The 15,941-nt window shown below is 40.8% G+C and overlaps 1 protein-coding gene across 1 annotated transcript; it reads left to right on the top strand.

Moving 5' to 3' along the window:
• The first annotated feature begins 3 nt into the window (after positions 1–3).
• On the top strand, positions 4–15,373 carry LOC140927705 (uncharacterized aarF domain-containing protein kinase 5-like). Its single transcript, XM_073377382.1, has 15 exons — positions 4–259; positions 2,090–2,153; positions 3,436–3,612; positions 4,464–4,487; positions 6,456–6,596; positions 7,036–7,149; positions 8,168–8,299; positions 9,226–9,309; positions 10,408–10,489; positions 10,797–10,875; positions 11,058–11,149; positions 12,099–12,282; positions 13,430–13,504; positions 14,157–14,252; positions 15,063–15,373. The coding sequence occupies exons 1-15, from the start codon at positions 9–11 to the stop codon at positions 15,229–15,231; spliced, it is 1,764 nt and encodes a 587-aa protein (XP_073233483.1). The 5' UTR covers positions 4–8; the 3' UTR covers positions 15,232–15,373.
• The last annotated feature ends 568 nt before the right edge of the window (positions 15,374–15,941 follow it).

The raw sequence follows: 15,941 nt of genomic DNA on the forward strand, positions 1-15,941 counted from the left end.
GATAAAATATGGCGGCGGGGTCATCCTGCTGGTGTCGTTCTGTGACTAACTTAGCGCTCAACTGTGGAAGATATCAGCTGCGATTGGCCAGTTCAGAGACTTCGAAACACACTGCAAAAAGAGGAAGATATCAAAGATGGCTTTTTTGGCTTTTAGTGGGTAGTGGTACTGCGGGCCTTGCCGCTCATAACAGACTATGGGAACGAAAACAACGTAGAAAACTTCGAGTTCAGATTGAAGGAATTGGACGTTTTTTCAGGTCAATATGTATAACTTTCGAAGTCCTTTCTCCACCTGCAAAATCCGTAAAATGATGTGTGCCTGGGGAAGTAGCCTGGGTGGGGGGAGGGGGTACTGCCATATATGGGCGATATAGGTATGTGCCGCTGTGAAGGGTATTGTTTTCAAGCAGTTTACTCTAGGATAGGGTATATAAATCAGAGCGTTTGGGTCTAGAATAGGGTATCATTTTTCAGGAAACTGATCAGTTGGTTGAAGATTTTATCTAGACTAGGGATTGTGGTATAAGGTTTGTTTTGGCTAGACTACCGTGCTAGTGACCTCAGTAGTTTCTGGAAAACAGCTACGCTAGGATAAGGGGGATTTGGGGAGTTTTCTCTAGTATAGGGTAGCAAAATTCATCTGAGCTAACTCTGGTATAGGTTAAGGGTTCCAGGGTCCCAGCGGCACATCCCCACCCAGAAATTCGTAAAGTACCCCCCCCCCCATAGTTCCCCCGAGCCTCTGTTTCAAAATGAGGCTAGGTGCTCAGTCTTTGATATGGAAATCATTTTTCATTCTCATGCAAATAAAACTCATTTTCACAAGAAAGGTTGTGCACCTTGCCTCATTTTGAAAGTGAGGGTTTTTGGAACTCGGAACTGGCCTATTGACAGCTATCTGCACAGCCCCATAAATTAATTTTGCATACATGTTTCAACATACTTATACAGTAGAACCCCAGTAACTCGAACTCTGAAGGGAAATGAAAAAAGTTCGAGTTAGCGGGGATTCATGTACTGGGGGCAGTTAAATACTCGATTTGCAGTGTAAATAATTTCTCGGGTTCCCATGAGAAATAGTCTTTGGTGTTATTACAGATAATAAATTATATCTATAGCCCTTGAAAAATGTAAACAAGAATGCAGTATTGTTTAAATTATTCTGGTACAAGGTTTTTGTCCAATGAAAGTTGAAATTACTCAATTTCGTGATGGATTCCATCTTAAGTTGCTACATACATGTTAAATGCATAGGGCTTCATGGAAAGCTTACATACCTTTCAATTTTGACACCTTGGGACCTTTTTTAGAAAGGCCTCCAAGTTGGAGGTTGGGGTGGGGGCGGGGAGCACTTACTTATATGAGCTAAAAAAATATGTGCCGCTGTGAAAAGTCAGGTTTACAAGCAGTTGCAACTGGTACATAGTAGAGAAATCAGCATTATTTGGTCTACAGGGACCCGAGAAGGGTATTATGCATCAATGTCAATTTGTCAGTGGTATGGAGATCAGAGTTTCTGGTTGGTGGTAGGTCTGGGATTGGGTAGGGATTTTGGTGCCTAGTCTAGAATAGGATGGCAAGATTGAAGTTGAACATGGTGTTGTATAGGATACAGGTTTCAAGCTCCTAGAAGCACATCTCCACCAGAAATGCAGAGAGGCCCCTCTCTTTGAAGTGTTGGCATCAAAATTTTCATTTCTATGGTATTGATTAGTTCATTACTTAATTTTAAGCCTGGTTTTCACCAGCGACACAAGCATAAGAGTTAAAAATAACATGGTCCTCACTAGAGAGGCAAGTATAAGCATGAGCATATAGTAAGAAGCTAATATGTGCTAGTGAGGACATCCTGACAAAAGCGTAAGGATAACATAAGAATATCAAAGCTTTGCATTCTTCTCATACTTTCTGCTTATGCTTGTGTCACAGCAGTCCTCACTAGCATGTAAGAAGTTTTTCCTTGTGAAGAGAATTCTCCTCTTCTTATTCTTTTTCAAAATCGCTCATGTCTGTGTACAAAACATTAATAAACAAGGTCTCTCAGGTGTTATACTGTTATGGACCCCAAAATATTTTTTCTTTATCAGGTGTTTTTATATTGGAATGAAAATATCCTTAGACTACTGGTGGACCCTGCAAGGTTTGGATCCTGTGAGTAAAAAACACTACAGAATTATTAATATTGATGTTATATTACAGTATTGATTTGATCAACATGTGTTAAAAGTTATAATATTATTTCTTTAACATTCAACATGATAAAAGCTGGTATTACTTGATCTTTGAGGGAAATCTGTGACTTGCATGTACCTATTAAATAACCTTTGAGTAATGCCTTTCTTATGCAGGATTACAGTTAGATGACTGTTTAAGATTTAATGGGTTATAACAGCTATATAATCCCTAGTTGATTTAGTGTCTAACCTCTTCAGTATACCACCATATGTCTCTCATCTATCATCCCTTGTTGCCTGTGATTTATCGTCTCTGGTTAAATTTTCCTAATCAGGGGGCAGAGGTGTAATTTTTTCTTTTGGACTGGAGGGGGGTGCCATAAAAAGGGCTTTGTGGGTTGGGTGGGATATGAAAATCAATGTGCAGTGTGAGATATCCACAGTCACCTGCTTCCCCTGCAGTATACATAGTTATTAATGTAGCTTCTAATGCCTTTTTCTATTCAAAAGGAGAGAACCAAGGTAACCTGTGTAGCAACAAAGGTTAATTACCATGGCAACTCGTATGCTTTTATGTCTCAAAAGTAACCAATGTGAATTCTTTCGGAACAATATCAAAAATAATAGTATTATAATAATGAAAACAATATAATGATAATGATACTAATAATATTTATTTAGTGCTTGTACATTTAAGTGCCAGATGCTTAGTGAAGTACAATCAAGAAAAAAAGTATACAAGAATTGATAAGATGACCACCAGAGAAGAAAATAATACTCTCAGACTCTCTTAACTACTGATAGTTCTTTAAGGAAATGTATGGAGATCACTCTGGAGTATTTATATGTGGATCTTGGGGCATAAAAGGATGTACTCTGTCTGCAGTTAATAACCCAGGATTAGAGCTAACTAATCTTCCGGGGAGCAAGGGTGGTGCATTGGTAAGAGCTCTCACCTCCCAGCAATGTGAGTGACCTGGGATCAAATCCTGGCATTGACACCATGTGTGGGTTGAGGTTTGTTGGTTCTCTTCTATGCTCCCCGAGGTTTTTCTCTTGGTACTCTGGCTTTCCCCACTCCTCAAAAACCAACATTTCCAAATTCTAATTCAATCTGGAATGCATGGACATGTTTGAACTCCTACATGCAAATGCTTTAATTTGTGGGTAAACAAATGACAATTTTTTTGAAAATTAATTTTTATCTCTATCATCTATGTCCACCTAATGTGGTACATTACCTTCATGGCTTTCTGTAGAATGGAGAACAGTATGCCCAAGTCATCAAACTTTGTCACAAGAGAGCAGCCGAGAGACTTGTCATTGGTGCAGTAGACAATGGAGGTCTTTACATCAAGCTAGGTCAAGGACTAGCTTGCATGAATCACATACTACCGAGGGAATACACAGTTACTCTTCAAATATTACAAGATAAGGTAATGATATCAAATGATCTTTTGGTTTTCAATGTGAAGTCTGATCCATGGAGAGTTGTGCAATAATGGGACACACCCCCTCCCCCAGGAATTGCAAAAGTCTGTTCTGAGGTACACACTAGTTGAATGCTTATGCATATTTTTTGTTTTCAAGTGCAGGTGACTCAAACTGAAATTCAGTCTTGGCAAGACAGTTGATGTTTTTTTCCAAAAAAGGAGGGTCCATAATGAGCTTATTCAATCTGGGCATCCCAACCAAGATTTTCTGCCCACCCTGTCATCCTGACTGCCCTTTAAAAGTGCCTTGCAAATTATCCAGATTCCCTCAACTAAGAGACCCATGGCAGATAGTCAGATAGGAAAATAGTTAACAATTTTGTATGTGACAGGGTCAAGAAAATGTGGATAGTTATGGTAATTTATGTTACACGTAAGTCGTCTTCAACTTGGAGTTTTTCCTGACATTTGAGAAACCTCAGATCACTTTGCTTACTAGGTTTCATCCTACGTGTATAAACAAGATATCCTGAAACCAACATCATAACATAACCAAATCTGGTACCCAGTTTGTATTTCTTTTCCTGGATCCTGCTCTCCCTTTTCTTCAAAATCCTGATACCCAACCTTGAAATGAGTTAAATCCCAGATCCTGCAAAACCTATTGGGGTCCCTCACAAGGAATCCGAGTAGGCTAGAACGGGAACCAGTTGTTCTAAAAGACTAAAAACAGATACAGTTTCCTAGTCTGATCAGTGGAGACCTTACTGTTAACAGAATCCTAATTTCAATCCTTTGACTTTTATATGCCATTGGTCAGTTACTGAAATCTCATTATTTTAATTTTTTTGTAGGCTCTTCGAAGAAAGCATGGGGAGGTCAGTCCTTGCAATAATTTTTATTATTATGCACTATTATTATACATTGTGCTCACTATCTACCTACATATTGGCTAAGAGCGTACAGTTATTTTTGGGAACCCTTTAGGTTGCATGTACATTGCATGACTTACCAGTCTGTGTGACTTCAAAACAATGTATTTGTTGTAGTTAATTTTTTATCTCAGGTAACTTTTATTTTTCCTTTGTTTCAGCTTCTTTAGCATACATTACCATAACCAAAAACAAAAGAAAAGCAAAAATTACCTGAGATAAAAATTAACTGCAACATATATAAAGACAATTTTATTAGATTTGGTTTTTGTGCTATCTGAATCTGTAATAATCAAGGTCTTGGTGAGTGTTTTAAACTTGGGCCTTTGGCCTTGGCTGATAACAGGTAGAGGAGGAGGAGGGCATAGAACCAGGTGGGCTTATAAGCAGAATATTATTTTCATGTTAATAGAATGTCTATAAGCAAGTAGGGAGGGGCTTATATTTGAGTGGACCTTTTAATGGACATTTTACTCGTAAAATAGAGTTAACTATTATTATTAGAGGATACTTCAGCCATTGTTTCATTATGATTTACTTTGCCCTGTGTGGCAAACATGTTGCTATCGCACATAAAAGAACATTGCCTGACTCAGCTCTGGTTCAAGAGCTCCTTGTTTATCTTAGATTACATCAATAACTGACCTTCAGTTGTTTCTACAAACTTCTGTGATAACAAGTTTTCATTGTTAGTAGCTGTAATCAATACTATGTTATGCTTATATCCATCAATGCTAGCTGAGTGCTCCTTTGTTTTGCTCACGTTGCGTGCACGCATTGTATTTTCCAATAGTAGTTTACTACGCATTAGTTTCTTATTTTTTCCCTATCACACCCTCCCTCAATTCAATAAAGCTGGACTACTGGCTTGGGTGCACACTTGCTACTTTTACCTCCGCGTAGCAGGCCGGGTGGGGCTCCCACCCCACCTTAGTTTATTCACTCCTGGGTGGGGATACACTCCACTCGTTACCTCGTCCATTACCATGCAGGGTGTGTCGTTGCCACCCTCACTGCACTGCTCATTGCTAGGGTGTGTTGCTGCCACCCTCATTCCATTACGTATATTACTAGGGTGGGTCGCTGCCACCCTCATTCCATTACATATATTACTAGGGTGTGTTGCTGCCACCCTTATTGCTCCACTCAGTTTTGGGTGTGTCGCTGCCACCCTTATTGCATGCTATTTATGGGGTGTGTTGCTGCCACCCTTGTTTTACCCCAGAGTGCACCCAACAACCTTTAGTCCCATTTACTGCCAAAGACTGTGTAGTTTATCTTGGACTACATAGTTAAGCGATTAAGTTGTTAACAGGTAATAAGAGGCTGCTCATGGTCTATTTAAAATCAAGAATTCTTGTTAAAGCTATTCTTTTTTATTTTAACAGGACATGACTGTGCTCTTAACTGCATGTAGCAGTGTCCACTGGCCCCTGGCACCTAACTTTTTCCATTGGGCAATAAGGAAATCTTAGTTTTTTCATAGATATCATATGCTGGGCACCCTGTATTTCACAGGCTTAGAACACTGGGCTCTCTTCAATTTAGCCTGCGTAGCATTGCAGTTTTGTTGAACGCACTACTGAGCGTTGCTCCCACACCAATCTCCTCACAGTTTCACTGCCCTCGCCCACCTTGGCTTGTTTGCACTCCCGACCAAAACTGCCATGCTACACAGGCTTTAGAGCACAGCCTTGCATGAATTCTTGATTACACAAATAGACTGCGAATACCCTCCTATTTTTCTTGAAGGTTAGTCAGGTGGCACATGTATGTGTAACTCACTTGTGGCAAATGACCAGGCATGAGTGCAAAGTGTTACAATTTTTAGTAGACTGTATACACTAGCCTGTCTTAACTCGTCATATTATGTTAAGTTGATGAACTATTTCTATTCATATTATGTTATTTTAGGTTGATGAACTATTTCTAGAGGACTTTGGTAAAAAAGCTCCAGAGCTATTCCAAGAGTTTGATTATGAGCCATCAGCAGCCGCTAGTCTTGCTCAGGTGCACAGAGCTGTTAGACATGATGGAAGAGTAGTTGCAGTCAAGGTATCCAGTATTTTTTTTGTATTCCTTTATTGATTAGAAAGGCTGCAAGCATCATGTTTCTAAATGATAATGACAGTCGTTTATAAAGTTTTAAATTTGTTACCACAAATTTCTGATTACATTTGTATTCGGTGTGTCCCAGGCAAGGGGGGATGCTCAGGAATCAAGTGTTGGTGAGGGTCAAACAATTTTGGGTTCAATTTTCCTGCTTTTGGGTAATAAAAAATCAGAAATGTAATCAAGTCACTTGCGTGGAAACAATTTGGAGGTGATTTAGGGTTGATTTGGAAAACTGCACATGAGTTATACCTCTGGAAAATGTCCCGGAGAATACACTGGATTTTCTCCTTAAACTCTACATTCCTCTCAGCCTTTCCACCTTCACTACATACACTGTTTTTAATATCAGAGTTTAATCTAATTGTTTCTCTAAATTTAGGTTCAGTACATCGACCTTCTGGATAGATATGATGGCGATCTTTGGACATTAAAACGGCTGTTACAAGTCATTGGCTGGATGCATCCTTCTTTTTCTTTCTCTTGGGTCTTAGATGTAAGTTACAATTTTCCACATTAATTTTCTTTGACCAATGATTCAATCCACTGATTATCCTGTGCGCGGATGTTTTATATTTCCAATAGGAAACATCTGCGTGCAGGCCTAATACGACAGTGACTGATTTAAATACGCTTGCTGTTCATAGTGTATAGACTGGGGTGAAAAAAGTGAGAGAACTTATAAGTCCAATTGAGTTTGTAGTCTGTTATAGGATAGGGATGTGGGTTACTTTGTCTAGAATGTCACTGATTGTGGCTGGGTGTAGGCTCAGGAATCCAGGACCCAGGAGCACACACCCACCCAGCAATGTATCCAGCATTTTTCAAAGGAGAGGTCACCTGTGTCACACTCATTGTAGTTACTAGATTGTTATGTGGATATCCGAGCTGTGATTTAATAAAAGGGACATTTTTTGGATAAGCAGTTAGCGTGAGCAGGAAGGAGAAACAAGCCTCCAAAAGGCCCCCTACAATCCCGGAGAAAACTACTTATGAACGTATTTTTCCTTAATGCGCACTATCTTGCATAACAAAACTTTTTCCAAATGAACGGCTTTGCAAGTAACCCCCTTACCCCAGTTCAAAGTTGCTTCCTACAAACGCTCAGGGATCCGGCTTTCTTTTGAAGACAACAACACTGCTTCCAGGGGGAGGGGAAGGGAAGAATAGCTACGACTACGATGTTTAGAAAAATGCTCTCCAAGTATGCAATTTTATCAAGAGCTCGTCCAAGATTTTAGCTACGCTCCTGCCACCCTCGTCTGCTACACAGCCGTTTTTAGCGTCGTCACGCAAAGCTCTTCCGTGACGACTCTAAAAACGGCTGTGTAGCAGACTACTGCCACCCAAAATTCATTGAATATCCCCATAGCTCTCCAAGCATGGGTTACTTTAGAAGATGGAACAACTTATACAACTGTTCCAGTCACTAATTTTCGTGATGCTAACTTCAACATCAATTTTGAATTTTTTAAAGATAAACCACGATAAAGAAAACAATTTAATTTTACCAGGATTTAAAAGAAACCTTGAAGCAAGAGCTGGATTTTGTGAATGAAGGACGCAATGGCGAAAGATGTGCAGATGAACTCAAACATCTCAGTTATGTTTATGTGCCTGAAATCCACTGGGATTTCACAACCAAGGTAAAACTATTTTCAGATAATTCTTACAGCATCTATAGACGTCTTAACCCTTTAAACTCTACGATCAAAATTTGAATTCTCATTTGTTGGCTGTATTCATTTCTTACCGAAGTATTGGGGGGAAGTTGATAAAATATCAAGCAAATTCATCTTGTGTAATCATGTCTGTAATTCTCATGACCAGTCTGTCTTACAAGACATTGATTTTACAAGGAGAAATTTGATGTTGATCACTGTTAGGGCTGAAAGGGTTAATTGGCTATGTTCACACTATGCCAGATAGTTTTTGCGCCGACCCAAAAAACATACCGGATTGTGTTCACACACAAGAACGATGATTTCAGCGTGATTTCTGTAACGGAATGAAACTGTACCAGGGAGTTTTTGAAAGTGGATCAGCACACATCGGATAGGTTTCTGCCACTCTCCTGCATCGCGGTGTGAACAGGTGGTCCGCGTTAACACTTATTTCCATCCGCCGAACTAACGTTGACAGATTAATGATTCGTACACAAAGGAAGGGTTAGGATAAGGGTTAGGGTTGTTGGTGCAAATCCTTGGTGCTGTAGGGGTTAAAGTGACGCACTGCAGAGCCAATGCTCCGCGAGATCAAATCCTACTCGTGCCATCCTGAATTTTTTGTCCTTAAAACCTGAAGAGACTTGGACTTTTATGAACAGAAATTTCGAGAGAAAGAGAAATTTCATGTAAGAAAAGTGAAATGTCTTGTGAGAGCCACTGAGAGGAAAATATCAGTTTGGCGGATGAAAACAAGTGACGACCTGCCACCGTAACAGACGTAAGTGTTCCAAACCCTCTCAACCTACCGCCCCAGTACGATGTGCGATGAGTGTGAATAACTTACTTTAGCCTAAGTCGTCGTGTGGTTATACTGACAAGTTTTCCTCCCCTTAACTTATTTTTAGCGCGTTCTGACGGCTGAGTTTGTTGATGCGTGTAACGTGGATGATGTCGAGGAAATCAAGCGAAGAGGACTGGACGTTGCTGATGTAAGAAAATTATATTCAAACTGTCAGAGGGGTCCCCCAAGCTTTTAAACTGAGGAGGTTTTGATATATTCCTCTGCTGTCTTGGCCTTGATGAAAAATATTCGTGTAGCTTGTAAAAAAGGCGTTATTTTTATGCGTTTTTGTTGGCGAGCACTTTTCGCGAGGGAAAGAGCTTGAGCCACGCGTGAAGGGAGAGGCTTTCTTCCTTTCCTTCTTCGCACATGACTTAAGCTCCACGTTTGCTTCACGATTCGCACTTGCCTGTGAAGCATAAAAAAAACACGTCTTCTGCCAACTAATAAGAAAGCCTTAGCAGGTGAAGTGAGAGAGGCAAAAACAGGCAAGTTTTACCCTTTATAAAGGGTTAAACTTGGTCACTTTTGGGACAATATTTTCTCCTCACAATACCAATAGATTATCACGAGAAAAGTTTATGACCATCAAAAGGAAAACTTTCGATCGTTTATCCATTTCTTTCAACGAATTCTTTAAGCAAATGTTTGAGACCAGTCTCGAGAATTTGCACGTGGATATCGGCGCTTAAAGGATGTAAATAAGCAAAAACCAGCTCCTAAATCAAGAATCGAGAATGTACCATGTGCTGAATAACATTGCCAGTTTTGCAGGTGTTAACCTTTAAGGAGAAGTGCCACGGAAATTCTTGTCATAAGTTTGTTAAAATTATGAGCTAGTGCTCTATCTCTTTGTTGGTGCGGCACCTGGATAACTTTCAAGAGAATCAAAAATAGTACCCTGCGAGCAGAGGTTTCTTTCTGGAATGGCTTTTAGCATTTAGGAAGTCGCTCGCGTCGCTTGTCAGTCAAGCCACGCGAACGCTTTTACAAATGCTAAAAGCCATTCCAAAAAGAAACCTGTACTCGCAGGGCACATTGAGAGGAAAGAAAAAAAAAGATTATATTAAAAACTTTTCCGAGACACATGACACAACTTGACAAAGGGTAGCTTTACTTTTTCAAGTTGCAATTCATAACACAAGACGTCCGTTTCATACTTCTTAATTGCCCTTGGTTTAAAATAGGAGACATCTACACCCAGTGTACCTTCGATAGTAGTTTTCGTCTTCTGATTTTTGTCTAGGTTGATGAAAAAATGATCAAGGCGTTTGGCGAGCAGTTGTTTCGAAGTGGCTTCATCCATGGTGACCCTCACCCTGCCAATGGTAAGTAAATTGACCTCCATTATGTTTTATCTACTACCGTATTAACCGAGTGTGAGGTCATTACAGGGAAATCTCAGACCAAGGCCTTGATGTAATGACCGAACGGATGAGGTTAATAAGTTATTTATTATATGGCCTTTTTATTATGGAACTGAGCCTGCGATCAATTAAAACCAACCAGTGGTCAGCGGATAACTTCAAAAACACTTCACCTTAATGAGTTGTTCACTTGACCCAACCTCGTCCCCAGGGCACTTTTCCCTGGCTTTGGAGGTGGGGTGTAGTAACTTAAGCTTCTGTTTGGCAGTTCTGGTCAGGAAAGGCCAAGATGGGAAGGCGGAAATAGTCATCATTGACCACGGACTCTACGAAACACTTCATCAAAGGTGAGTGTTGTTTACAACAAATTTTACAAGGGTTGTCCAATATGCCCGCGTTGTAACGGTCCCTCAGAATACGGACTGTTAGCAATGTTGACAGTTTGTACGGAGCATTCGTTTACATACGGTGTGATTTAACCCTCGAGGTAGGGTTCTTGCTTTAAAAAGTGTCACTTATTTTGTTTTAGAGACAGACTACTTCTGTGTCAGCTATGGAAATCCATCGTCTTAAATGACCAGGAACGCATGCAGTATTTCAGTAAAGAACTTGGAGTAGACGGTAAATATCTTCTGAGTGCGGCAGAGCAAAATCAGAGGTGATGTTCACACTGGCACAGCACTACAGTCCTAAACTTACTCCACGTAACTTTCAGTTGTAAACACACACAAATCAGATTGGTTAGAGCCTTCCGCGTATGAATGAGCTAAAAGGATCCACCAACGCTTGAGTATCTGTTACCTAATAGAAGTGCTAGGGTATGAAAATACGGCGCTGAGCATGCGTTATGAAGGCAACGTTTTGACGCAAGCGTAAACAAAGACGTGGACGCAGGAGAGCGCAAGCTCGATCCTCGCTTCGGGGCTTTAATAATAGCAACGGACTTTGTTAATGTCTACGACCGCATATGATCATCATGGTATAGACTGTTCACAGTCCCCTTTTTTTCCGTAAGATCGAGCACTTACCGTTTGCTACAAACGGCCACCCTAGTGTCAAATGTACTAAGGGGAAGGGTGTCAGGGTTTATAGCGGTTGGGGTGGTGTGGGAGAAGAAGGCCCACACCTTGCCAAAAGGCAAATCAACTTGATACTCATCCCCAGGCTACAATCTTGGACAAAAAGTGTTAAGAAGTTTGCACTTACTTACTCACAGGAGACCCACCCTGCGAATTTGGCACCAGGGCGACCCTTCCCCCCACCCCTCCCTGGTCAATGTTGTTTAGTCGGGAGCAAAAATGTTCCGGCCACACTTCAACATTCCTTTTTTGGGGGAAAGTGGAAAGTATCTTGAGTGAACCGCGCTTTAGAGGGAAGTATTCTAAAATTAGACTTACAAGGTGCCTTTTTCGTAACATTTTTGTCCAACATTTTAGGCTCGTTACCGGCGCAAGATGGCCGTCCGCAAGGGCAGGTGCTCGTTTCTTACCATCTCACGGAAAAATATGGAAATAGTGGAATGCGTACAGTTCAATCACAACAACAGCGTGGAAACGTTTTTTTTTTGCAGATTATGAGAATTTTTGTCAGATTCTTTTACAGCGGCCATTTGCATGGGGAAGTGCTGGCATGCTTTTCACGATACGTGTAACTGAAGAGGATCTGGCCATCATGACGAAACTCGCTCAGGGCCACTTTTATAAAGTCATCACTATTCTTAAGCAACTTCCAAGGAGCATGCTTCTCGTTTTCAGGTAAGGATGATCTTCTCAATCTGGGGTCTTTTTGCGGCATAACCCTTTAAGTCCAAAGAATGACCAAAATCAATTTTCTCCTTTCAAAATCAATAAACAACCACGAAAAATGATATGAGAGTTATTAAAATGATCACATAAGGGAGATTGCTTTCTTTGTCCTTGAAGAGGCTGAATATTAGGCCTTCCTTAGGGGTCAGGGGAGAGGAGATTTTAGGGCGGGGGGATGAAGGAAAGAGGAGAGGCTGTCTCCCCTTTTCGCTTCTTTCTTCTTCTCCTCTCATCCCCCCCCCCCCCCCCCCCCCCAGTAACGCCTGAGAATCGGGCTAATCTTGAAACAAGATCTCTGTAATAATATTTTACGTAAAGTAAAGTAAAGTAAAGGATTAAGAGGAGTTACTCAAGGAAGTTTTATACAGAGAGGCTCCGTCCCGAGGTCCAACCCCTTACCCTTTAATCTACCATTTTTTACAGAAACGTTACCCCTTTTGTATACCTTTTACTGACAAATAAAGCCCCTTTCAAGTTTAGAGCACTGCATCCCCTTTAACCGCTGCAAATGCACCGTCTTTTTTAAATGAATATATCACTAAACCAGGAAATTTCTTGTCTCTTTCACAGCCATTAAAAATGCACTTTATTCGAGTGATAATGTATTTAGCACGAAAGTGCTAATTGGAGACACTATTTTTACGTCTCTTATTGGAGACGGGACCACCATTTTACGTGGTCATCCGAGCCACGCGAAGGTCTGGCCATTTGCAGTGTAAAAGGAGTATCTTCATTTCTCAGTTGTTTTAAGACCTTGAGTATTGTTCTGGCCCCGGGAATCAAAACTGCGACCTCCCTCCTCCATAAAACGCGTTTGCTAGCCCTTTTTGGTCATTTTACAGACCGAAATGACAGATTTCCCTACCCTTTGGCCCCTTGAACCTGAAGCATGACAAAAAGCTACCCCTTTCGGGCGGAGCCTCCACGTACAGGCCATTGTAAGGAGTCCCCCCCCCCCCCCTGCCGGGCTGAGGGTCGTAAGTAACGACTTTCGGGTAAATGAGGTGTTACCCATCTTTCAATGGTTCCTTAAGTTCCCTTTGTTTTACATTTGCAGTGGCTGAGACTTTCAGTTTCTTTCTTTCTTCACTATTAGAAATTTGAACACTGTCCGAGCCATAAATCAAGAACTGGGTGAACCTGTAGATAGGTTCGTTCTTATGGCCAAGTGGTGAGTGGGAATTTACAGTAATTTTGTATTTGGTTACTACTTTATAAGACAGCCCATGCCTACAAAATCTTAGCCTGGTAACGAAAAAAGACCAGCTAAATTCCCTGGGCTATCTCTCCCATGAAAATCCTCTAATAACCTTCCATAACAAAGCCATCCCTTGCTCCTTTCAAGTCATAGCATGACTATGTAAGGGCTATACAAGAGCCTTACGTAAGGCGTAACATTCTATAAACGATAAAAGTATTGTCCAAAACTGATCCTTTCGGCTGCGTGGTACTGGGTCGAAGTTGTGTCCCATTGTATTATGGGACGGTTTTGGATCTTTTGTTTTCATTAGCTAGTTACAAAGTTGCGCAGGAAACTGCGTCCAATTTCATCGCCCAATACAGTCCCACAGAAGTCCCACAGTGCATTTTTGACGCAATTCCGCTCCAGTCTCGCGCGTACCAGTGCAAGAAACCTCCCCCACTCCCCCCCACCCCCACTTATATTCAAATGTATAGAACTCACGTTGAATGCTTATTTGTTCAATAATGAGTACTACCATCAGATTGACGGTTTTGCGTCATTATTATTATTATTATTATTATTATTATTATTTAGTTATTTATTTATTTATTTATTTATTTATTTATTTATTTTATGGCAGTGCCATTGCTGGAGTTCACGGAGACATTAACAACCATGGTGTCTTGTTCAAAGTAAAAACATTTGTGGAATCTTTTGTTCTCGAAACTAGAATAAGGTAGGACCCATTTAACGTAGCTTTGTACGCGAGAAAAACGTCAGAGCACTCCAGTAGACTGTTTGCAGAGGGTATCTTGAGTGTCTTGTCTCCGGCTAACGATTAATTTCTCTATGTGATGCAGAGATTCCAACCATCCCGTTTTGGCCAGAAACCTCCCGATTTTGGCGAATATTTCCGGCCTCCTGTTTTGGCTTAACAGTCTCTTAGTTTTTGAAACTCTTCCATTTCTTTGTTTAACCAGTCTTTTTAGCATGCTTGTTTCCATGAGCCTACGATAATTTTGGGCGCGGTATTTCCATTGACTGTGACCTCAGAATGCAGGAAATGGCATATTAGAGGCACATATCTTAGAAGTTTTTCCGGGGGACCATGTCCACTGACCTAAAAGAGGCTCGTGCCTTCGGCGTTCGTAGGATTGACTGTGCCATTCCTTAAACCTCCCTTTTTAGTTGACAGGGTTGGAATCTCTGGTGACGTTCCATCGGATTAGGCCTGTAAGGACCATTTCGAGATTAGAAAAACGGCTCGATTAGTATAGTGTCCATCAGTCACCAGACAAGACAAGTCTATCTGCGTGAAAAATTTTGGCCAGAAGAATTTTTACGACTAACGGTTAAAAATTTCCATTTTTCACGCCTAACAACTGCCATATCTCAAGCAAATAGTTTGTGGATTTCAATTCTACACTGACAGGTAAGTCGCCGCTAAAGTAGTGTTCTTAACATTGAGGAGATTTTTCAGAATAATAGCCGAAAAATTCTTATTTAATTCTTACTAATTTGTTTTTATTTTATTTTTTTATCATAGAATCATGAGCTTTAGAGCATGGATGGTAGAAACTTACATCCGGGTTCTCCAGTACCTGGGAAGGGCGCCAAAAGACTTGGACAATTTAACTTCTAAGCTGAAGACACTGAACGAATTGGAATTCACAGCGGCAGAGCAAACAAACAGAAACGCGGCCTTTCCCACATAACAATAGAAATGAAATATGAACATTCTATTTTCTTCAGCTCTAGGGACGGGCATCAAAACACTTTGAACTTTGACAAGTGTAAATAAGCTAAAAATGTTGAACGAATTTAGAATTCATGGTAGCGGAGCAGCCAATTCAGTCAAAACTGCGACCTCTCCCTCACAGCAATAGGGAGCTTACGAATGGACGACTTTCGCACGACGCCGCCGCTGGGTCACGTCATTGTTCTGCGTTGCCGTCCTGTAGAAATTTGAATTTACGATTCGTAGTAAAGACGGCGACGTTGGTGCGCGCGGCAGGCAAATTTTCCCGCCGTTTCTGAAGTTTGTTTTCTTCTTTTCATAAGTAAGCTTTTTTGTTCAACCAAAATGTCTAAATTCATAAGAGAAATGAGAGCTCGTATTGCAGACGTATCCGAGTATTTCACAGTATTTGTACTTTTATGCGTTTTGTCAACAAACTCAGAGTTAACAACGGATTTAGACGAGACAACAAAGGACGAATGGAAGGCGCGTTTATATATAGGGAGGGCATTTATAAACTTGCTGAACAGCTGTAGTTACTGTGATGCGATAACCACTTGTAACGGTCTAGTTGTAGCTTTGGTACCATCTTACCGATATGGTTTCACTCGGTGTTAATTTATGTTTGTCTACAGCTAGCTATGGTGTGGATTCTTCGGGTCGTTACTCCAATGAAAACGGACAAAC

The sequence above is a fragment of the Porites lutea genome, chromosome 2 (assembly GCF_958299795.1).
Source record: "Porites lutea chromosome 2, jaPorLute2.1, whole genome shotgun sequence".
Taxonomy (NCBI): Eukaryota; Metazoa; Cnidaria; class Anthozoa; order Scleractinia; family Poritidae; genus Porites; species Porites lutea.